We start from the raw sequence: 25,343 nt of genomic DNA, 5'->3' as shown, positions 1-25,343 counted from the left end.
CAGCCTAAATGTCCATCAACAGGTGACTGGATAAAGAAGAAGTGGTATATTTATACAATGGAGTACTACTCAGTCATAAAAACTGACAACATAACGCCATTTGCAACAACATGGATGCTCCTGGAGAGTGTCATTCTAAGTGAAGTAAGCCAGAAAGAGAAAGAAAAATACCATATGAGATCGCTCATATGTGGAATCTAAAAAACAAAAACAAAAACGACAACAACGACAACAAAAACAAAGCATAAATACAAAACCGAAATAGACTCATAGACATAGAATACAAACTTGTGGTTGCCAAGGGGGTGGACAGTGGGAAGGGATAGGTGGGATTTCAAAATTGTAGAATAGATAAACAAGATTATACTGTATAGCACAGGGAAATATACACAAAATGTTATGGTAGCTCACAGAGAAAAAAATGTGACAATGAATATATATATGTTCACATATAACTGAAAAATTGTGCTGAACACTGGAATTTGAAACAACATTGTAAAATGATTATAAATCAATAAAAAGTGTTTAAAAAAAAGAAACTAAGAATATTTCCTTCCTCAAGTGTTTGTTATTATAATTGTGTAAATATCATATTTGTTGATAGATTTAAAAATTCTTTTTTCTTTTACTTTTCCTTATCAAGGAGATATTGGTGGTTAACTTTACAATTTATTCTCTAGGTTATGAAATATGCATGTGGGATTACACCTAAATTAGGAGAGATGCCAGTACCACACTGAGATGGCTATAGCAACCCATGAGAATTTTTTTTGGTTGAAAATTAAACATTTTTGTTAATATACTGAAATAACTGGGGTCATTGATACCTCTCTCTTCTAGTGTTGATGTTCTTGTTATTATTTGCTTGGTTGTTCCTTTAGTGACTTGGCTGAACTAACTCTGAACTCTGTGAAGTTTATTTCCCCTGCAGTATGTAGTCTCTGATGGCCCTGTCCAGATTTTTTTCCTTGATTTTAATCTTCCAGTCTGGCTACCCCTGAGACATCGCAAGCCACTTATTGGTCAATGGTTTTGCTTGTATCTCCCTGGCCAGTTAGAATTTTATCCTTTATTACTAGATGTGCATGCATGTGGCTTGGAGGCTGCTCTCATAATTCAAGGAGTTTACATTTTTGTCCCACATTTAGTCAGAGACTAATAGTTGGATGCTCCTTCTCCAATCATTTTTGGGAGGTGCACAGACAGGGGTTTTCACATTGTCTTCCAGACTATGAGAAATTTGTGTGATTTTTATTTTTAAGTTTGGCTTCCTAGGCGTTGTCCTTGGTTCTGTATAGCTTATTTTTCAGACTATTTAATTAGTGACTGCCTTAAGCTTCTTGAGTCAATGAGGCTTCCACTCTTTATAAACAGATCTGCATGTGGCTTAGAGAATCTCTTCAATTCTGTCCCATGCTTTTGTCTGATTTCTCCTAAGTGGGTGCAGCCAGTGCATGCCATCACTTCCCTTATCCCCAGGGTTGGCTGTGATCCCAGTAGAATTTTTCTTGTTTGTCTCTGCTTTGTTTCTCTATCTTAAACTTCTTCTTGCTGTGCATTTGTTTTGTTGATACCAGTATCACAGTGCTATGAGTGCCTTGTTTATTGCTCTCTACAAGAGTACCATTATTTTTGACATTGTCTCTATACACAGAATGCTCCAAGCTCTGTTCTGAATAAAGGCAGGCCACTCAGGTGGAACTGTGGAGTTCTTCATACTCATGGTATGCCAGTTCTTCTGGGTGGAACCTGTGTGCCACTGCACAGGAGCTGGGGACAAGGACAGCAGCCACATCTCCCGAAATTATCTCCCTGCTCTATGAATGGGCATTAGGGGTAGGAGCAGCAAGCCTAGTCATCTCAGCTTGCCCCTTCTGGTATGAACTCCACTCTTCAAGTAAGCTGGAGGATAGAGGTACTGAGGGGAGCCCTAGTATTCTCAACTTGCTGTGTCTGGAGTAGAATTTTTAAATTATTATTGTTGTGGTAAGAACACTTAACATGAGAACCATCCTCTTGACAAAACTGTAAGTGTGCCCTAGAGTACTATAATATATACATATGTAACTGAATAATATATATATATATATATACACATATATATATATGTATATATATATAATAACTGAAATTATATCCCCATTGAAAAGCAACCCCCCATTTCCTCCCCCACCCAGTCCCTGGCAGCCACCATCCTACTTTTTGCGTCCATAAGTTTGACTGCTTTAAATTTCTCATATAAGTGGAATCTCTGCCCTGTAAGTAGGAGTTGGGTGGGGGAAAATAGCTTCCATCCTCTCCTTGGTGTCTATCCAGAATAGAGCTTTTTATCCTCCCAGGGTGAATCCTTAAACCACAACCCTAGACTGGAAGCTCTGAGGAATGAGAGTCCCTATCTTCTTGACCACAACTTTCTGAAGCAGAAGACTGAGAATAGAGCAGAGTAGGCTTCCATAAGTGCTGGTGGGGAAGGGCAAGGAGAATTGGTGGTGGGGCTTAAATGCCAGACTCACTCATCTTAACAATATTTAGTAGATTTTCTTAAATCATGTTTCTCTATTTTCTGTATGCCCTAGGTCAATTTTCAGAGAACCCAATTACTGTTCTTCATGAGTTTCTCTAGTTAAATGTTTCTTTTGTTGGAGAGAGGGTCCACCAGTCTCCACAGTCTTCCATTCCAGAAGTCCCTACTTCATTCGATTCTGATGCAGAAAATCTACAGACAATATTTTTGGACCTCACCACTCCATACATACTGTCATCAATCATGCACACTCTGTTACCAGATCCTCACAGTGCTACTTGATAATTTAATCATACCCTCTTCTCTATTACTCTCCATGCTCAGACTTTCATCATTTCTTACCTAGATTATTAAACTAATACTTTACAGTGCTATTACTATTACCTTGTGAAGCTCAGTTCTCTTGATATTCTGTTTTACCATTTCAACAGCTCCCCATTAACTACAGAATATATTCCACATTGCTTTGATTGATACTGAAGACCTTTCAAAGTTCTTATTCTAATCTAACTTATGTCCTCATCAAAAACTCTCCCTTTCCCTTTACCAATCTATCATATATTTCAAACATATTAGCTATTTTCTGCTCATTTAATAGGTCAGAATATTCTATGTTTCCATATCTTCCTGTATATAATTTTCTCTGCCTAGATTTTTCTTCTTGCTTCTCTTAGCAGCAAAGTCGTACCTATCATTAAAGGCACAGTTGCCTCTTTTGGGAAATTTGGCCTCTTTTATGAGAAATTTGCAAGCTATGTAAAACAAAGTTTGCATTTACTGCATACCTGTATCAACACATTTAGCACTGGATTATTTGGGTCAATTTCTAATAATAAGATTCCTTGAGGACAGGTTCCTGACATACAGTATGAGCCCTGGAAAGGTTTGAGCTTTGTTGAATTCAGTATCTATTTCAAGAATTCATTTTAGCCACTTGAGAACTTGTTGTAAATAAAGTTTATTTCTTGGAGCAATACCTACACTGTAAGAACTTATGCTGCCGGAAAACAAATTTGAAGTTAGAACACATAAATTTTGTCCCACAATATTTCCCTTGGAGAAAGTCAAAGGACAGTATATTCCACACTAAAGAGCTGAAGGATATTAGAGAAAGGAAGGAAATTCATTCAATAAATCAACCAAAAATAAGATATTAAAGTACAGGTAGAAGTGTATACTAAACACAATCTCTGTAGCAAGGAATATGCAGTAAAGTGAATATAAACTGAGAGTACTAAACATCTGAGGAGAGGGAAGACATATATCAGGAATCACAGAATTTTACCCTGGCCAGTGACTTAGGGTGCATATTTAATCAAGAAATAAGGCTATTAATGTGAGTAGTACAGAACCTGGAGGAATATTGGGTCGGAATTCATAGTTGAACCAAAAGAGAAGACTGAATTAAAAAATCATTTTAAAAGTTATTTAATCCCATTGTCCCAAGGAGAGTAAGTACATCTTAAGCTGGCAGAAATCAATTAATCAGGTATGAAAAAAAATGAGAACATCTATTTATGTGTCTTTTAATTTTAAAAGATAAATAACCTTTACTAATATTTACTCCACAGGTTATTTTAAAGTATTCTAAATTCTGTATGTTACCTGGTCATGCTACATAGGGCATTAAAAGCTTCTGAAGAAAATTTGAGTTAACCAAAGACAAAGGGGTTGAAAGCACGCCTCTTTACAGTCATTTGCTTTGAACAAATTATTAGTCAATAAATAATTATCACTCTAATAATAGCTTAGGTGTGCCAAAGTAAGGGGGAGGGGTTACTTAAAAATTATATTATCTTATTTTAGCTGAATTCATCCCCCGCAACTTCATTAGGGGCTTTAAAAATATTTCTGAAAGTAAACCTTGGATTGAAGATCATTCTAATTTTCAAAATTCATGTAAACTATTATAAAATGGCAGAACTGACAATGGTACCCATAATATAAACTCTTTATCAGTTAAATCACAAAGTAAAAGAACAATGAACTATCAGAACCAACAATAAACTGGCTAAAAAATTCTAAGTTATTAAGAAACATTATTTTACAATATGGAATTGCTTCCATAATTATTAACAATGAACTTGAACATCTATACCATATCTTGATATATTAGCTAGTGATTAGGATTAGTAAAGTATTAAAATAAACATAAAATATGAAATAAATCTCTATCATTTTCTTGGCAATATTAAGTCACATGATAACCAATGGAAGGCTCTAAATTTTCATCTAAATGTTGTAAAAAGTGTTTTTGAATTTTCTTACTAACAGCAAAAGGACAAAAGACACATTCAACTGAGAAAATAATTGTGTTTTCTGCCAGTCTGTAAAAATGGCTAACATGAATGATATGACAATAAATAAAATGCATTCTTTATCAGCAAACACTATCAAAAAGTACACAGAAACCACTTCTAAAGACCTGTAATCAAGTGATGGAGTAAGTTACGTGTTATGAGAAAGAGTTATGCCTTACATAAAAGTATGGATTAATTTTAACATTTGTATATAAATAATTCTCATAAATCGTAATAAGTATCATAATAAAAGCAAAGTCTATGACAAAAATCTCCACTAAGCCATGAGTTAAGTAGTGAATTTGACTGGAATTAAATAAGGACTTGTAGGTAAGTGGCAGACATATCAACCAATTTGAAAGTTACTCATGACATCTTTTGTTGGCAAGTTACTGAAACAGATATTGAAGCCTGTGTTGCAAAGTACACCAGGATCAATATGATTAACTTTGTAAAAGTAACACCTTGTAAAACAAGTTTATTCCAATATTTTATAATAAAACCATTTTGCCATATAAATATTCTCTGAAACTCTCATGTAAGGTACCTAAATCAAAGAAATAATTGTGAGTATTTTAGTGAACATAAAACAGTCAGTTGTAACATTAATGTATATCAAATTATAAATAATTTAATATGATTTATTCTAACTTTATCTTTAACAATTTCTACTTCTAATACATTAATGTGTACACAGTATGTGCTTTAGGAATAAATTACAACACGCATAGACCATTTTTTATATTAGGAATGTTATGCACAGAAGATTTTGGAGATTACACATCTGAAAAATGACTGCAAAGTTGTGAAGAAAACAGCTGGGGACTAACATGAGGGAACGGAAAAGTCTATCAAATCAAAGATGCCTACACTTACCGTATCACAACCACCCAACCAACATTCTCATGCATTTTTAATCATTCCCATGCTCAAGGAGAGCAACAGCATATTACAGGATCTGAAATTAAGTGGGCACATCTCTGGTGGTCATGCTAGGGCAGCAGAGTCAGTGTTTTAACAACTCCCAGTGAAATTTGGATTCCCAGCGCTCCAACAAATCTCTCTCCAAAGCGGTTCACATCTTTATAAAAGAGGCAGAAAATCGTATCCAGAACCAGATGAAGAGTATCACAGAGAATGAAAAGTACGTTTCTAATTTTGAATAGCTACTTGAACATGTTGTTTCTCATTCTGTGCCATTAGAGCAGGTAAGTGAAGATATCATAGAGAGTTATTCATTGGAAGGCTAGTATACTGAAGACAGTATTTAATTAATTCTGGGTTGTTTGTAAGGAAAAGTCTCTGTCTTTTGAGACATGAAATCACATACTTATTTGACAATGAGCTATAACCAACAATTTCCATGAAAATTTAAAAGGTATATTCTCTCAAATTGATATTGCAGAGTAAAATTGGGCAGTAGTCGGTAAGTGATTAGGAATGACGAACAAAATTAGAGAAAGTAAATCCTGAGCATCCTGATAACTCATAATATCATTGAAAATAATGGAAAAGCTAGAAACTTGCATTTTTTTTGATAGAATAGGGATACTTTTCTTTTAATCAAGTTTCAGGTGTAGCTAGAATATGTAAATAAGTATATCATAATGGCAGTTGGAAAAGAAGCTAGCAAGGGAGAATTAATGATCAGAAATATTTAGAAACTCTCCATATAAATCTTACAATTAGACCATACACACAAATGAGATCTTAAATTGGGAGAAGTCTTACAGGATGTTCATATTCAAGAGAATGAAGGAAAATGTGAAAAGTTCAGGAAACTCCTTATGAGTATTTGAAATAGTAAGAAAAATATCAAAAAAAAAAACCTAATAAAAGCAGAGAAGAGCACATTTCCAAATACGTAAGTAAATCAGATTATAAATTCAAATAGAGGACTTTAATAAAGTTTTAAACTAGATTGTATTGGATTGTAGCATATTATTGATTATCTCTTGGTGAAATAAATTTGAGTACAAGCAGCTGGATAGTACTAGAAACTTAAAAAACTGTATTTAAAAACACTAAATTAATATATTAAAGATAATTTTAGCTCCAGAATAAAAGTTAAGATGTATAATGCTGTGCAACTATAAGCTACGCACAATCTTATTTTAAATCATTTTCACCACTACATAAAGAAAACTTGTGCCCATTTGCAATCAGTCACCAGCTGAAGAGACAACTAATATACTTTCTGTTTTTACAGACTTGAGATTCCTAGACATTTCATATAAACAAAATTATACGGCATGTGGTCCTTTGTGTCAGGCTTCTTTTACTTAGCTTTTTTTTTTTTTTTTTTTTTTGGTTCCATCTATATTTTAGCGTAAGTATGTGTAATTTTAGAGAAACATGAAATTCATCAAGATTAAAATTATGTTTATTCTATTAAAATGCCTATAATGAAAAAGGAAGAGAATATTTACTTGAATCAATTATGCTTATATTAAGTACTATATGTATTATATACACATGGGCAAGATCAGAAATATATATATACAACAATTTACTAACCAGGTAATGGCTAATTCCCTTCCTAATAGACATTCATATGGAAAAGTCTCGGGATTATATTAGACTTACATAAATGACTCAGATTCAACACATGCCCTCTCAGTGCTCATTCTGTGCCTAGCAAGGAGCTTATACCTGCACCATCTCACCTAATATTCATGACATAGCCTTGGGGTGGTTCTGCCTCTAAGACTTGGGAAGATTTAATTAATTATGTAGATCTTGACTTTTCATTTACTAAACAGGATGTGAAGAATAAATGATTACAAAATTCCACCTAGTTCTAATATATTATTATTCTATCTTCAAAATCCTCCAAAGCCCATCATAAGTTGACTAAAGGTAATTATAGTGAAATGTGCAATTGATTATTCAAGAGGAAGAAAACTTTCTTCACTAATAGGATTGTCTCTACTATAATTTATTCCTTTTCATTTCCCTTGCCTTTGTACTCTCATAATATAAGAACAGGTATATTAAGTGCAGAATCAAGTAACTATTTTGAGAAAGCATGCTTAGAAAGGAAGAAGAGGAATAAGAGAACAAACGCTGGAAAAACCAACAGCATAAATGAACGCTAGCATTCCCTCTGAAATAAAATAAAAGGTCAAAATAAACCTTTTAAATCAAGTTCTGCTTAACTGAATCAAATTCATATTCAAGATTTTCTGTTTTTAATTATATCATGGATCATAAAATTCCATAACAAAGGCACTGGTTCCCAAATTAAAGCTGGCATATTCATTGTATTAATTATCAAGCCTTGTCCTTTCTCTAAAGTGCATGTAGTTATTTCAATTACTGTCACCAAAGTCTCACTGACAACCTTCCTGCTCACTCACATGATAATCATGTAAGATACCCCTTCACAGAAGGCGTGGTGTGGAGCTATCCTCTGTGTGCTCCTCCAGGTCCACAGTCCACTTTTCAGCATCTATTCTACACTCCTAGAGGTTGACCTACAGGAACTACATCATTTCATTTTTATTTTCCCTAATTGGTAGGTATTATCCATTTCTTAAAAATATCTAAGGTAGGACAGTAATTGAGGGAATTAAGGTTGAGTAATGGTGATGATATACCATGCTTCCTAGTCACTGCTCTTCATTCTTTTCTTCTTATAAATCCTCACACATTCCCTAAGCCTTGTCCTTTTAGTTTACTGATCATAAGAATTCTTTTTACTTTAAATGTTTTGAAGATAAGGACAACAAAGCTTGAAGCTATATCTCGAAAGTGACACTTGGAAGTGGTTTCCATTCTTTAAAAATTCTTACCACATTTTTCATATCTCATGGGCTAAAGTAAATATTTTCTTGCTTTTATTGTTTGATAATTAATCTCTCCAGATGGTAAACTCCCTAGATGGAATTTATTCATTTGTATAAGGAAAAAAAATATGCAGTTAATTACATAGAGGGATTCCAACATAATTGTTGAATCATATCTGCTGTGTTCCATATGAATGGAACAAACAAATTTAATTGATACTTAAAAAATTTACCATAAATACATGTTCTTTTACTTTTGGAGGCAATATGATATATTGCTATAAGCCCACATGTTGGTGTCAGACTGACTGGAATTGAATACCAATTTTGTTCCTTTTTAGCTGTGTAATATTGGATGAGTCATTCACTACATCTATGCTATGGTTTCTTCATATGCGAAATTAGAGTAATTATAAAACTTCATAGCATTGCTATGAGCATTAAGTGTGTTAATGTATATGAAACTCTTAAAACACTGCTTAGCACATAGGAATCATGTGATTGTTATTGATTATTTTTGACCCCTCTAGATCCTACAAATGGTGTTTAAAAAGTTAAGTAAAGAGAATTTAGTCAGATACTTTACAATCAAAGCAAAATCTAAATGTTTGAATCAACTCACTGCACTCTTTACTTCTAAACCACCCACCGCATACATACATTTACACACAACACACAAGCTCTTCACTGTGAACAATGGTAATGCAAGAATTTGAGAAAACAGCTTCAAGAAGGTCTGAGATTTAAGAATACATGCTCTCATATCACCAACTATTATTCATCAAATAGAAATCAGAAGACATCAACACAATTGTGGCTTTTAAAAAAAAAAATCTCTTCCATAAGTAGAAAACTTCTGGAACCTTTCTGAGTGGAGGAAATGGATCTGAGTAATGGATCTGTGGTGACTGAGTTTATTCTACTAGGGTTTTCTGCACCATGGGAACTTCAGATCGTCTTCTTTGTGACATTCTCCTTGATCTACGGGGCTACCGTGTTGGGAAATATCCTCATTATGGTCACAGTGGCATGCAGTTCCTCCCTTCACTCTCCCATGTACTTCCTCCTTGGAAACCTCTCTGTTTTGGACCTGTGTCTCTCCACGGTCACCACACCCAAGATGATCAGAGACTTGCTCGCTGAACACAAGACCATCTCCATATGGGGCTGCATGGCCCAGATGTTCTTCATGCACTTCTTTGGAGGTGCTGAGATGACTCTTTTGATAGCCATGGCTTTTGACAGGTATGTAGCCATATGTAAACCCCTGCACTACAGGACAATCATGAGCCACAGGGTGCTGGGAGGGTTTGTTGTGCTTTCATGGACAATTGGCTTTATACACACCATGAGTCAGATGGTATTAACAGTGAACTTGCCTTTCTGCGGCCCCCACATCATTGACAATATATTTTGTGACCTTCCCCTTGTGATTAAGCTTGCCTGTGTGGAAACATATACTCTGGAATTATTTGTCATTGCGGACAGTGGACTGCTCTCACTTATCTGTTTCCTCCTCCTGCTTGTCTCCTACACCGTCATCCTGGTCACTGTGCAACAAAGATCATCTGGAGGGCTCTCCAAGGCTCTGTCCACACTGTCTGCCCACATCGCTGTGGTCACTCTGTTCTTTGGGCCATGCATCTTTATCTATGCCTGGCCATTCAGTAGTTTTGCAGGTAATAAAATCCTTGCTGTATTTTACACTGTTATCACACCCTTACTGAATCCTAATATTTACACCCTGAGAAATCAGAAAATGCAAAAAGCCATGAGAAAATTACAATGTCAACATGTTAGCTCTACACAGAACTTCTAGAATTTAGGACTATATAATTAATACTCTTTCAAATACTGTCCTAACAGAATTTGAATGGATTATATGTAATGTATGGTTGCACTGTCTTATTTTAGAATCATTATCAGGGCAGAAAATATAATAAAATATTTAAAGTCACATATAATGCTTTTATAACACATAATGAAATTTAGTGATTTACAGCAAAACAGACATATAAAATTATTAAATATTTTTATGATAGACAGTCAATATATATCAGTGAAGAAATAAAGATTAAAATATATGGTAAATTCTGTTAGAGATAATTTTGATACAGATTGTTAATGAAAGTCATAAATTTATACTCTCTTAAATGAGGACCCCTGAACAAATAACCTTTCAAAGAATGTAAACAACAAAGGGAAAAATATGATCTTTTCTCTTAAACCAATGATACAAAAAATTAAAAAAAATTATTGTATTTCACAGTATCACATCTATAAGATGCCAGAGTGAATATAAGATACTAAAAGGGAAAAACAATAGAAGGACAATTTCAATAGAACTGCAAAGAGCAGCCTTGAAACCAAAGGCTGCAACAAGCATCATATATATACATAGTTGACTTTCAAACTTGAATACATAAAAGTAGAAGAACACTCTTTGATTTTATGTAATATATCATGTAACTGTTTATTTCAAGTGCTTCACATAAAACTACAGGTCAATTTGCCTTTGGTAGGCTCATAATTTTTATTGCAATTATAAGCAAAGTCTTATTTGCTTGCGAGTGTTGAGGAGAGGGGAAGTTCATGCTAAATTGGGAATCCCGCACTTACTGATGATTAATCCTAAGTATTCTTTCCCAGTCCAAGGCCAACATTTCTTATTTGTTCAAGGAATCATTTCATAATTAATACTAAACCACCACATAAATTTTTTCCTACATTCAATGCATTCTCCAGAACCATCCAGAGTGATGTCATTAAAGTGCAACTCTCAGTTTCTTTGTAGCACATTTGATAGCGAGTTTCTTTAAAATGTATGGCAAACTAACTTCATGTTTAGAAGTTCACATGTTGAAATACCTTACAGCATATTGTTGATCAGAATGTTCATAACATAATTATTAGTGAAATAATTTTATACTATACCTATAATTGTCCCATACAAATTATGAGTATTTCTCTTAAATAAAACTTCATAAGTGATGCAGCATCTAAAAAAAAAACTAAACTTGACTACAACTAACTCATAGCATTAGGACTTAGGTTCACATCCTTAATTGTCCTTCAAAACCCTACAAAATATGTTCTGCCTCCAGAATTTTGTTCCAATCTACTCCTTTTCATAAAGTTAGAGCCACATTTGCTTTCTTTACAGTTCTCCAAAGCATCAGGCATCTTCTTAATTTAGCACTATTTCCAAGCTGTTCCCTTCACCAGGAATAATATTCATCTCTTTACCCAGCTAACTCCCCCTGTGAGTATAAGACCCAGATAAAATATTTCATTTTAGAGCATCTTCCCTTTATGTACTTGGTCAGTTTAAATTTCATTATTTTACTCTTTTACAACATCCTGCAATTTCCAATCTTTGCATAAATTATGGTAATGATTACTTGTTTAATTATAGGTTAATGTCAGCATTGTCTTTAGGCTGTAAGTTCCATATATCCCAGTATCTAGTGCACACGTTGGCACACAGCAGTTCATACATAATTACTGGATGAATAAGCAAAAGATAAAATAAGTACATTCTAGCAGAATGTTATTCAATTTGAACTACAAGTAAAGAACACATGCCCCTCCACTGTGAGATGTTATCTGTTAAAAAGATGAGAGTACACATATGCTCACATACTTCCATAATCAAATCACAGGTGTTAGAGCTCTGTAATTAAATCAAAATAAACTGGAATACAGAAAGATATTGAGGCAAAGGGAAGAGAAAAAAATTAAATAAGTTCAGAATATTTGCTATAAGAAATTGTATTTAGCTCTATTTCTACATAGTAAACCAAAAAAATCTCAGCTTCACATTATAGCACACTGAATATTGAAGGAATCCTAACCATTTATAAGGTAAAATATATCTCCAGTGGTGGGTGGGATTATACTCCAGTTGATAAAACATGCTGTCAGTATATCACACTCAAGGTTGGGTTATAAAACATATAAAATTGTAAAGACATCTAAAATATTTTAAATTCAATTAAAGATGTTAAAGGAAAGTAAAAAAGTCACATGTGAGGCCCAGTTAGAAAGCTGATTCCAGGAAAATAAACAAGCATTGAATGATTGCCTACTCTGGGAGAATCTATAGAACACCATTGCCTAGAGAGCCTGCTAACAGAACTTGGCATTTGGGAGTGCTCTGTGGACTGGCCTTTGGGCCTGAACAAGGAAAGGAGATAGATGGGGGCCATGCTGAGGGCTCAGGTTCTGAAAAGATGAGAAAATTAGAAGAAAGCCTACCTAACAGAAGTAGGAAATAAGCAAAAATGTCTCCCAACTTGATTCCTGGTGGAAATAAAAATAAATCCTCCCTAACAAGGGTTTGGCTTATCATCACGCACTTTGTATGTCCTAACACATCAACATGAGAATTTTCTTTTAACTTACTACTTTAGAGTGTAGGCTCATGCATTTGGCAGAATTAAAACAGATATCCACTGTAAAAAAAAAATTGTCCCTTGAATACAGGATACACTTAAGTCTCACAGAAATGTTTTAAAAATAAAAACTCACAAGACAAACAACAGACAAAAAACCCCAGAATCAACGAGAGTCAGGAGAGAGTGCAAAGATGATGTACAGAATGGGAGAAAATATTTATAAAATCTGATTCTGATTAGCAAATTGTATCTAGAATACATAAAGAACTCTCACAATTCTAAAATAAAAAGATACATAATTAAAAGTTGGCAGAGAACCTAAATAGACAAATTTCCAAAGAAGATGAACAAATGGCTGATAAATACATGAAAAGATGCTCAACATCATTAGTCACTAGGGAAACATAAACCCAATTCATAATAAGAAACCACTTCACACTCACTAGGATGGCTATAATCAACAAGATGACAATAACAAGCATCAACAAGGATACAGAACAATTGGAATGCTCATGTATTCCTGGTGGAACAGAAAATGGTGCAACCATTTTTGAGAGAATTGTCACAGTCCCTCAAGATGTTAAACATAGAGTTACCATGTGACCTAGCAATTTTATTTCAAATACATACACAAAAGACTAAAACAGTTGTCCATATTCACACAAAAAATATATGAATGATTATAGCACTTTCATCAAAATAGTCAAAAAGTTAAAATAACCCAAATGTTCATCAACTGATGAATGGCTAAACAAAATATGCTTTATCCATACAGTGGAATATTATTTAGCGATAAAAAGGAATAAGACACTGACACATGCTACAACATGCATGAATCTTAACAACATTTGGCTAAGTTGAAAAATGAGTCACTAGAAACTGTGTATTGAAAGTCCATTTGTATGAAATGTCCTTAATAGGAAAATCTTTACAGGTAGAAAGTAGATTAATGGTTGCCTAGGTAATTAATGGAGGTGTGAGGGGAACAGTGATATGGTCTTTTGAGACTGGCTTCTCTTCGTTAGTAGAATGTTTTCAAGATCCATCCACATCACAGCCTGCATCAATACTTGATGCTGACAGCGACATTACTAGCATGGGATGGGAGGAATTCCTGGACCCTCCTTCCCCTACAAACACACCAACTCAGCAACAATTCATGGACAAATTTTCCGTGCGAAATCAGAAACTAAGTAAAAGTGTACTGAACGCCAGGAGAACAAAAAAAAAAAACAGACTCACCAAGGCAGGTAAGGAGATTCAGGTCTTGCTAGTCTTGGAGCTCTGACAGGTCTGTCACAGTCTTGCTGCCTGTGGGAAAGCAGAGGCAGTAGCTTGGGTCAGTAAATGTCACTGATCCTCCATAACTCAGTGCAGAGTGAGTAGATAAAAAAATTCCAGCTCTCAGCTTGCCACTGTACAGGAAAAGAGTTAATTTATGAATCTGACACCTTCAGAGGCTTCCCAAAGACCTACCATGTATCTCTCCAACGCTGGCTCTCTGATGGTTCTGGCACAGGCCGGCCAGCTGGGGAGAATGGAGATGGCAGCATAGGCCCTAGATGCCATAGGTCCACCCCCTCAACTCCCACCACCCACTTTCTGAGCACAGAGTGAGAAAATGAAAACCACTGCCAAGAAGCTGCCTGTTTCCTCCTGGGGAGAGAAACAGTTGGGAGAGGCCTTCAGAATCTCTGAAGAGACTTATTGGTGGGGATCTCTTCCTGCACAAGGCCAGTCTGTGAGAGGTACCTGTTTTGTCTAATGTGTAGACACCAACACAGAGAATCAAGGAAAATGGAGAACCAGGCAAAGATGTTCTAAACAAAGAAACAAGATAAATCTCCAGAAACTGGCCCTAATGAAACAAGGTTATGGGATTTACCTGACAGAGAATTAAAAATAACTATCATAAAGATGTCCACTGAGGCCAAGAGAACAATGCGTGAAGGAGATTTTAATACTCCCTTCAATAATAGTCCCATGGCTGGTAGAACATGGAAGTGAAATCTTACAATTACCATAGTGTAATGTCTCTTTCCTTCTTTATCAGACCCAGCATGTCGCTGGGTTATGCTGGAGCTCTACTCTGGTACCATCCTGGAGAGGAAGTCAGTCCAGGCCTAAAGGGTCACCTGTTGCCTTATAGAAGAGAAGCCTCTGAAGCTCCTCGAGCAGAGGAAGTTCTAGCTCTTACTAAGGTGAAGGAGTCTGTAGAACCAAAGCCTATAGGGGCATTTATCCAGATGTACTCACCCCAACCCATTTCAGGGTTTTAGATTTCTCCCTACCAGTTCCCTGACCTTAGCATAATACACATGCCTTGAATGAAGGTATTTTTCTAGGGCTGTGAAACTATGTTAGATCTTCAGTCTCTTGCTTGTCTCTGTCTACTTACTTACCACAGGAGATAAGAAACTGTAAATTACCAAAGAGTTCTTAAGTCCTTACACTTAACTTTTAATTGCTTTTTAGTGGCTTTCCATTTCTTTTTATTCCCAGGCATCCATATAACTTAGAAATAGGCAAACAACTCTACTTTTTATAGGAATTTTTCTCCCTTATCTTTCAAATGACTGAGTCATTCACCTGCAGTAGCATTCCTTTCCAACAGGATGCATTCCCAGATCACCACCTGTGCAATCAGGCACCTCTGTTATGCCAGGGCCTATCTGCATCCCATCTACCACTTGAAATAGGGTCCTGTTTGCCCACCAGGTGGTGAGGGAGCCAGCTGTAAATCTCCATTTAGCATTTGTTTCTCAGACCATTTTTTTTGTATCAATTATGTTAGTTTAGGTCATCTGAGAAGTAGACACCAAGATGGGGCTAGCATATCACACAGTGGAATACTACTCACTAATGGATTTTTTTAAAAAGAAATTAAACTGGTCAGGGGGAGGGTACAGCTCAAGTAGTAGAGCCCATGATTAGCATGCACAAGGTTCTGTGTTCAATCTCCAGTGTCTCCTCTAAAAATAAACAAACCTAATTACCTCCCCATACCCTGCCAAAATAAAATAATTAAATGATACAATAATAAATAAAATATTTTAAAAATTAAACTGGTACATGAAGCAACATGGATATGTCTTTAAAGCATTACGTTAAGTAGAATACATACAGAAAATGAATATATATTATAAGATTTTATTTAAATGAAATTCAAGAATAGATAAAACTGATATTTTGTGAGAAAAATCAGAACAGTCATTATCTTTGCTGGTGAATAGTTACTGCAAAGGAACTCAAAGGAACTGTTTATAATTTGTAAGAATGATAGTTTCACAGATTCATGCACAAGGTAAATACAATTTTTCAATCTATACATTTAAGATTTGTTCACCTTAACATATGTAAATTATTTCTCACATAGTTAACAAAATTTAAAAGATTGGTTTAAAAAGAATAGCAAAAACAGCAAATAAAGTAGTTTTAAGTTATTTGGAATGACTTCTTTTTCTACAATACTGGCCATAAAAGAAAACAGAAATAATATTAATTACAATGGAGCAATACCTTGCTTTGTTTCCTTACCAGCTCCCCACTTTTTTCCTCCCTTGGGGAGGGAGCTATAAGTTCTTATAGCCAATGTCTAATTACATTCTCCAAGGTAAAAGTAGGCCTGGGGGAAAGGAATTCTAGGTTGGCTGGGCTTAACAGATATTTTATTATTTGTCTGTTGTTTTTTATATTCTCCACTCAGTGCTTAATTTGTCCCTAATTTTGCCTCATATGTTAAAATTAAACAAGCAGTATGCTATAGTTAATAGTACTTTTAAAATTTTCTATTTTCCTATTAGCAAAATAAGTATGATTCACTAGTAAATGATTTATTACCTAATTCTTTCCTTTTCTTCAGCACTAAGACCTCCATTGTGCACTCTGCACGAAGACGGAGCTTTAGCGCTCTTATATTTCAAGGTGATTTGTCAAGCTTTTGAGGGAAATAGATTCCCAGGTCATACTTTTATTATAAATAAATATGAATGTCTAATAAGAAGAATCCCAGAGTTCTATTTATCTTAAAGTACTCAAATTATTAATTGCGAACTTAATTGGCAATCAAGCCCCATTGTGAAAGGGTGGTTTTATGGGGTCCTTTCTTTTACACTGAATTATCTCCTATGATGATCTGCTTCTTTCCTCAATACTAAGGTGACTTTTGTTTTTAGAATTTGAAGGCCGGTTTTTGAGTTATAATTTCAGAATATTGAATTGACTTCTCTTTAACTAGAAATTATAAAGCAATAGATTTCTCCATAGGGGTAAACATTCATCTAATAAATAGGAAGAAAGAATAAAAGAATGAAAAAGAAAAGAAGGAAGGAAAAATATATAAATATACACAAATAATAAACTGATAGATTATAGCTTTGTGTTGTTACCCTAACATCATACCTCCTATCTACGCAAGCTAGGCTTCTACTTACGTTGTTAGTCTATACTTTGTATGACTAGAATTAAAGTCGCTAGAAAGAGACCACTGCTTAATATGATCTAAAACACCAGTGTAATGCTACTACAGAGGGATATTTTCTTCAAATTTTTCAGCTTCGACTAAACAAGAACAAACAGGTAATTGTAGAGTAATGAAATCTTAACAATTTCAAAATAACACACGCATATAGGAACTAAAACAGAAGAAAGAGAAAGAAAATTCTAGAATGCTAGAAATCGGTGAGCTAGCCTGAATCATGAAGGATGTGGCTGGAGTGAAAACTTTGATAGGCATGGTTGTGCAGGAGAAACAGGTATCAGAGAACAGCCTCACAGCTATCCCTTATTTTATATTACTGCCTCCAAGTCAGCCAGCAATCCTGCCAATGAAACACCAAACTTACCAACCAACTCCTCCATCTCCTCTGTCTTGTCTTTAAATCTTTTTCAGTTTCTTCCTCTTTTATTTTCCAAACTGCTATTTTCTGCTTTCAATATCAGCAATTTATGATTAAGTAATTTAAGTCCCAGATTTCGTTACACTATCAAGAACTCTATGACTTGCCTAAAATATTAAAATCTCTTTGCATCTATTTATGCCTTGTTTGCTAATCTGAATATAAAAAGATAGACTGTTTGCTATTGTATCTTAAAATGTTTTCTAATAAATGAACAAAGTTTTAAAGAGATTTATTCTGGCAAAGAAATATTTACTTGGACTATAAAGGACAGAGTGCAAAATGAAGTCTTCTTGTCAAAAGGCTTCAAAGTGCAGTACACAGAAGATACGCAAATAGCCAGCAAACATTTGAAAATTTGCTTACAATCATTACTTACTAAGGAAAAGTATATCAAAACTACAGTGAGGTGCTACTACACATCAGGTAGAACTGCTGAATATAGAAGACTGAAAAAAACAAATTGTTGGTGAGGATACATATGAACTGTTTCTCTCATACTGACAGTAGGAGAAAAAAATATTATAACCACTATGGAAAAGTATGCTTGTTTCTCCAGTAGTTAAAAATGTTCTTACACTATGCCCCAGCACTGAACTCTCAGGTGTATACACAAGAGAAATGAGAGAAAATATTCATAGAGAGACTTATACAAAAATGCTCTTGTTAGCTTTATTTATGTTTACCCCCACAGGGGAAAAGGACTCATCAGTTACATATTTATAAAATAAAATCTTTCTCAGCAATTAATATGGATGAATCTCAAAAGAACTACATTAAATGTAAGAAGCCAGACACGAAAGAACACGTGTTCCACATTGCCATTTATATTATTTTCAAGAGCAAAACTAATCTATGTTGATAATAAAAAAACAGTGATTACTTCTAGGGATGTACTGGCTGAAAAGGATCTCAAGGGGACCTTCTGATGTGATGGAAATATTTTATATCTTGTGCTTTTTTTGTGGTAACTAGTAAGGATATACAGGGTCAAAGTGTCACCTAGCTGTATACTTAAAGTGTGTTCAGTTTATTGTATATAAATTATAATCCATTAAAGTCCAGAAAAAACATCATACACATGCACAATAACAGAGACCCTCTAATTGTTGTTCGGGGATTTGTCCATCACATACATGCATTCAAAAATGATACAATTAGGTTTAATTATTGCAGGAAAGATATCCCCAAAATTTTAAATAGCCTATGTTTCTAATTAGAATAGAATATTTTGAAGTTATATATTAATAAATTGAAAAATAAACAGCCATATAGAGTTAGGGAACTCTGTAAGTGCTAATATGGAAAACTCCCCAGATATATTGTAAGTGAAAAATGAGGTCCAATATACTGTATATAATATACTTCAAATATACATTGAAAAGAAGAAAAAATGCTAGGCCCAGATTAAGAAGTTGGAGTAGGAAAATCCTGCCCTCACCTTCTCCCACAGACACACCAAAACTACAACTGCACACTCTCTGTACATAAAAGTATCTCTGAGAAGAACCTGAGGACTAGCAGAACAGATTTTCTACAAGTAAGGATGCAAAGCAAAGGCCACCTCGAGATGGGGAGGAAGGGCAGAGAGGCAGTCTAGTCAGAACTCACACCCCTAGTGTGATGACACACAACCAGGAAGGATATCAGAGCCGCGGAGGTGCCCCCTGAGGAGCAACAGTTCTGAGCCCCATGTCGGGCTTCCCAGCGTGGGAGATCTACACCTAAAAGATGAGACCCCATAAGCCTAGCTTTGAAAGCCAGTGGCACTTGTATCCAGGAGACCAGAGGACTGCAGGAAACTGAGACTCTGTTCTTGAACGGCTTGTGCACAAACTTACTCACTACAAGTTCTAGCTCAGAGGTAGCAACTTGAGAAGTATCTGGGTCCCACAAGAAGGAGATTCTTTGACTAATTTTTGTAGGAGCAGAGATGTGGTAGAATTTTCTTTGGGGATGAGAGTCTGGAGGGCACAATTTTTTTATTTACTCTCCTTCTAGCTAGCTGGCCCAGTACTGACAGTCACCTTTTCTGTCAGTCTCCATCAACCTAGCTAGTTGTTTGCCCCATCTCAGCGTTCTCCTGAGGACCAGCCTTGCCCAACCTGACAGGCTATCCCAGTTAGCACCAGCATCCCTCCAAAGTAGCTCCTGCCATGACCCACACAAGGTGGCCTGAGCAGAACTGGTGTCCTTCCAAAATGGCTCATGTTCTGGGGAACCAGCCCCACACCACCCAGTAGGCAGCCAGCACCAGCTTCCCTCCAAAGTGGCTCCCATTCCAAGTGGTGAGCACTGCACAGAAGCATGTGCACACCAGTTATAAGCAGACCTCTCAGGTAGCAGCTGAGGGCTAGCCCTGATGCCAGGGCACCTGTAGCAGCCAGGGCCAGGCCTCATACACAGCTGCATGTCACGTGATAATCAGTGGAAAACTTTAAATTTTTCACTAAATGTAATATAAAGTGTTAAATGTTTCTTACTAATAGTAAAAGGACAAAAGCGACATTCCACTGAGAAAATAGTTGTGTTTTCTGCCAGTCTGAAAAAATGGCTAAGATGAGCAATATGACAATAAATAAAATGCATGCCTCATCACCAATCACTATGGAAACACAAAAACCATTTCAAATGATCTGCAAATAAAGCATTATAAGTTAAAACTTGTGGGAAGGAGTGTCACCTTACATACAACTATGGAAGATTTTAACATTTGTATATAAAAAAATTCTCATCAACTGTCACGATTCTTGTAATAAAAGCAACGTCTAGGACAACTATCTCCATTAAGCCATAAGTTAAGTAGTGAATTTGACTGGAATTAGGTAAGGATTTGGAGATAAGTGACAGACGTATCAATCAATCTGAAAGTCACTGATGACATTCTTTGTCAGCAAGTTATTGAAACAGATTTTGAAGCCTGTGGTGCAAAGTACACCAGGATCATCAAGACAATTAACTTAGTAAAAACAACATCTTGTAAAACAAGAATTTATTACAATATTTTATAGTAAATAGGATAATAATTATGTTAATATCTTTAGCCATGTAGATATTCTCAGAAATGCTCATAGCAAGATAACTGAATGAAAATAGCTATTAATATTTTAAGTAGCATAAAACTGTTAGCTATACTATTAAGAAATATAATATTTTAAATTATTTAACATGATTTATTTTAATGCTGTCTTTAAAAATGTCTATTTCCTGAATAGGTTAATGTATACACAATATGTGTGCTCTCAGGAGTAAATTTTTTTTTTATTGACTTATAATCATTTTACAATGTTGTGTCAAATTCCAGTGTTCAGCACAATTTTTCAGTTATTCATGGACATATACACACTCATTGTCACATTTTTTTCTCTGTGAGTTATCATAATATTTTGTGTATATTTCCCTGTGCTATACAGTGTAGTCTATTCTACAATTTTGAAATCCCAGTCTATCCCTTCACTCAGGAGTAAATTTAAACCATGTATAGATCAATTTTTATTTTAAGGATGTTAACGTCAGAAAAGTTTGGGGATTATGCATCTAAAAATTATCACAAAATTGTGAGAAGGAAAGTCCGAATACAGCTGGGGAGTAATATGAGGGAATGGAAGTGTCTCTCAAATCAAAGATGCCTGCACTTACTGTATCACAACCAGTTAACCAACACTCTGAAGCCTCTTTTAATCATTCCTGTGCTCAAGGAGAGCAACAGCTATTACCGGATCTGAAATTAAGTGGGGACATCTCTGGTGGTCATGCCAGGGCAGAAGTGTCACTGTTTTAACAACTCCCAGTGAAATCTGGATTCCCAATGCTCCAACAAAGTGCCTCCAAAGTGGTTCACATCTTTGTAAAAGAGACAGAAATCAGTATGCAGAACAACATGAAGAGTATCACAGAGAATGAAAAGTAGATTTCTAATTGTGAATAACCCCTTGAACATGTTGCTCCTCAGACTATGCCCTTAGAACAGGTAAGTGAAGATAATATACACAGTTAATGCATTAGAAGTTCAATATACTGAAGATGGTATTTTAATTAATTCTGGGTTGTTCGTAAGGAAAAGGCTTTGTCTTTTGAGACATGAAATCACATACTTATTTGGCAATGAGCTATAACCAACAATTTCCATGAAAATTTAAAAGATACATGCTCTCAAATGATATTGCTGAGTAAAACTGAGTAGTAGATGGCAAGTGATTAAGAATGATGAATACAAATTAAGAAAATAAATTCTGAGCATCCACATAACTCATACTATTATTTAAAATAATGGAAAAGCTAGAAACTCATTTTTTTTGTAGAATAGGAATATTTTTTCTTTTAATCAACTTTCAAGTGTTGGCAGAACATAAAAACAGGCATATCATAATGACAGTTGGAGGGTGAGCTGGCAAGGGAGAATTACTGACCAAAACAAGATGTTTAGAAAGTATCTTTATAAAGCTTACCATTAGGCTGCAAATACAAATAAGATCTCAAAGAAATAAAGAACAAGAATTCCTTATAGGACATTGATATTCAAGAGAATGAAGGAAAATGTGAATACTTCAGGAAACTCATTTTAAGTATTTGAAATAGTAAGAGAAATATAAAGAAAACTAACAAAAACAGAGAAGAGCACATTTTCAAATATGTAAGTCAAAATATAAATTCAAATAGGGGACATTTATAACTAGATTAGATTGCACTACAATACATCATTAATTGTCTCATTGTGAAATATATTTGAGTACAAGCTGCTGGATAGTACTAGAAAACCGTATTTAAAAACACTAAATATATTAAAGATAATTTTAACTTAAGAACAGAAGTAAAAAGGTATAAAGGTTCAATTTTTATTCAATAGAATTCATAAACTATGAAAACCACCCATTTTAAGTATATGTTACAATCATTATGATTATACTCACATAGTTGTGTAACTATCATCACATTCTGATTTTAAATCACTATCATCACCAGTGCTCATCTGCACTAAATTCCCAGCTCAAGGGGACAACTAAAACACTCTCTGTCTTTACAGATTTTCATCATTTAGACATTTCATATAGATGAAATTTTACAACATGTGGTCTTTTGTGTCAGCTTCTTTTACTTCACATATTTTTGAATTTACTCAAAACTCTACTTTAGGACAACTATGTATAATTTTTGACAAACATAAAAAAATATTGAAATTATGCTTATTTTATTAAAATGCCTATAATGAAAATGGAAGAAAATATGTACTTGAATCAACTGTGCTTATATTAAGACAGGATTTGGATACACATGAGCAAAAGCAGAAATGTTCATAAACAATAACTTAGTAAAAACAGTCTTGGCTCATGACTTCCCTAATATGGATTTATATAAATAATATTCAGGGTTGTAATTTGCATTTACACGAATGACTCACATTCAACACATGCCTCTCAGCGATCATTCTGTGCCCTCCCAGCTTACACCTATACCATGTCAACTAATACTCATCATATATTATTAGGGTGGTCTTGCCTCTAAGACTTGGGAAGATTTCTTAATTTTAATTAGATGGATCTTGGTTTTTCATTTACTAAACAGATGTGAAGAATAAATGATTATAAAGTTCCTTCCTAGCTCTAATATATTATTATTCTACCTTTTGTTTCCTTCAAAGTGCAACACATTGAGTGAAAGTAATTATAATGCAATGTGCAATTGATTATTCAAGACGAAGAAAATCTTCTTCACTAATACGATTTTTGTCTCAACTATACAATTATTTCTTTCTTTTCACTTATACTGCCTTTGTACTCTCATAATGTAAGAACAGGTGTGTTAAGTGCAGGACCAAATAACTACTTTGAGAAAGCTTGCTTCGAAAGGAAGGAGGAAAATAAGAACAACAAATGCTGGGAAAACCATCAACAGAAATGAATGCCAGCTTTCCCTCTGAAATAAAATAAAAGGCCAAAATAAAACTTTCTTAATCACATTTATGCTTAATTGAATTAGTTTCATATCTAAGTTGTCCCAATGTTTATTGTGTCATGGAGCAAAATTCCATGTAGCAAAAGCATTGGTGCCCAGATATTAGCTGGCATGTTCATTCTGTCTCGTAATTATCAAGTCTTGTCATTTCTCCAAAGTGCATTTAATCACTGAAATTACTGTCACCAAAGGCAAACTTCTGCTTATTGACATGATAATCATGTAACACATTCCTTCATAGAAGGTGTGGTGTGGTGCTGTCCTCTGTGTGCTCCTCCAGGTCCACAGTCCACCTTTATGCATCCATTCTCTACACTCCTGGAGGTTGACCTACAAAAACTACATCATTTTAATTTCTATTTTCCCTAATCTGTAGGGATTATCCATTTCTTAAAATATCTAAGATAGGACAGCAATTGAGGGAATTAAGGTTGGATAATGATGATAAGATATTTGGACAAGAGCCTGAGCAGAAATGAAAACAAGGAGAGAATTAGAGGTCACTGGAGAAAGGAAACCAGACACTTCCTTCACATCTTTGGAACTTAATTTAGTCCCTTTTCTAAATACATCACTCTTCCCATGCACTGTTCTCCATTCTTTTCTCTTATAAATTCTTACACATTCTCTAAGCCTTACCCTTTTTGTTGACTGATCATGAGAATTCTTTTTACTTTGTAATGCTTTGAAGACAAAGACAACCAACCTTAAAGCTGTATCTTCAAAGTGGCACTAGGAATTCATCTCCATTCTCTAAAAATTCTTACATGTTTCATATATCATGTGCTAAACTAAATATTTTTATATGTTGTATTGCTTTTTTGTTTGATAATTAATCTCTCTATATGGTAAACTCTCCAGACACAGGACCTTGATTCATTCTACATAAGGGAAAAACCTGTAGCTCATTACATAGAGAGATTCCAACCTACTTGTTGAATAATATCTACTATTTTCCATATGAAAGGAACATATGAGTTCAACTGACACTTAGTAATTTGACCATAAACACATATTCCTTTAATTTTTCAGGCAATATGATACATTGCTATCAGCCCAAATGCTCGTGTCAGACAGACTGAATTGAGTACCAGTTTTGATCCCTGCTAGCTGCATAATCATGAATGAGTCACTGAATACATCTATGCCATAGTTTCCTTATAGGCAAAAATAGGTTAATTATAATACTTCCTGGGATTGTTATAAGCATTAAGTGTGTTTTGTATGTGCAACACAACTTGGCACATGATAATCATGTAACTGTTACCATTTTTGATCACTCTAGATCCTTTGAATGGTGTCTAAAAAGCTCAATAAAGAGTATCTAGTCTGATACTTTACAATCAAAGCAAAATCTTTACATTAGAACTGAATCATTTCACTGTTTACTGCTAAATTACCTCATATGTACATCTACACACAGTACACAACTCCTTATTGTGAACATTGGTAATGCAAGGATTTGAGAAAACAGCCTCAAGAAG

General features: G+C 34.8%; 2 protein-coding genes across 3 annotated transcripts in view; one reads left to right on the top strand and one right to left on the bottom strand.

Annotated features, from left to right (window-relative positions):
- LOC102505575 (olfactory receptor 11G2) overlaps positions 1-25,343 on the bottom strand; it is a 442,453-nt gene that overhangs the window by 206,943 nt on the left and 210,167 nt on the right. For both annotated transcript variants that reach the window (XM_032481595.1, XM_032481596.1), the window contains exon 3: positions 14,252-14,320. The gene's annotated coding sequence lies outside the window, so the exon portion shown is untranslated. The remainder of the gene's footprint in view (positions 1-14,251; positions 14,321-25,343) is intronic.
- On the top strand, positions 9,493-10,503 carry LOC102515469 (olfactory receptor 4L1). The gene has a single exon (XM_006191208.2). It carries the CDS (start codon positions 9,493-9,495, stop codon positions 10,429-10,431), a length of 939 nt encoding a protein of 312 aa, XP_006191270.2. The 3' UTR covers positions 10,432-10,503.

Source organism: Camelus ferus, chromosome 6 (genome assembly GCF_009834535.1).
Source record: "Camelus ferus isolate YT-003-E chromosome 6, BCGSAC_Cfer_1.0, whole genome shotgun sequence".
Taxonomy (NCBI): domain Eukaryota; kingdom Metazoa; phylum Chordata; class Mammalia; order Artiodactyla; family Camelidae; genus Camelus; species Camelus ferus.
This window is presented reverse-complemented; position numbering and strand designations above follow the sequence as displayed.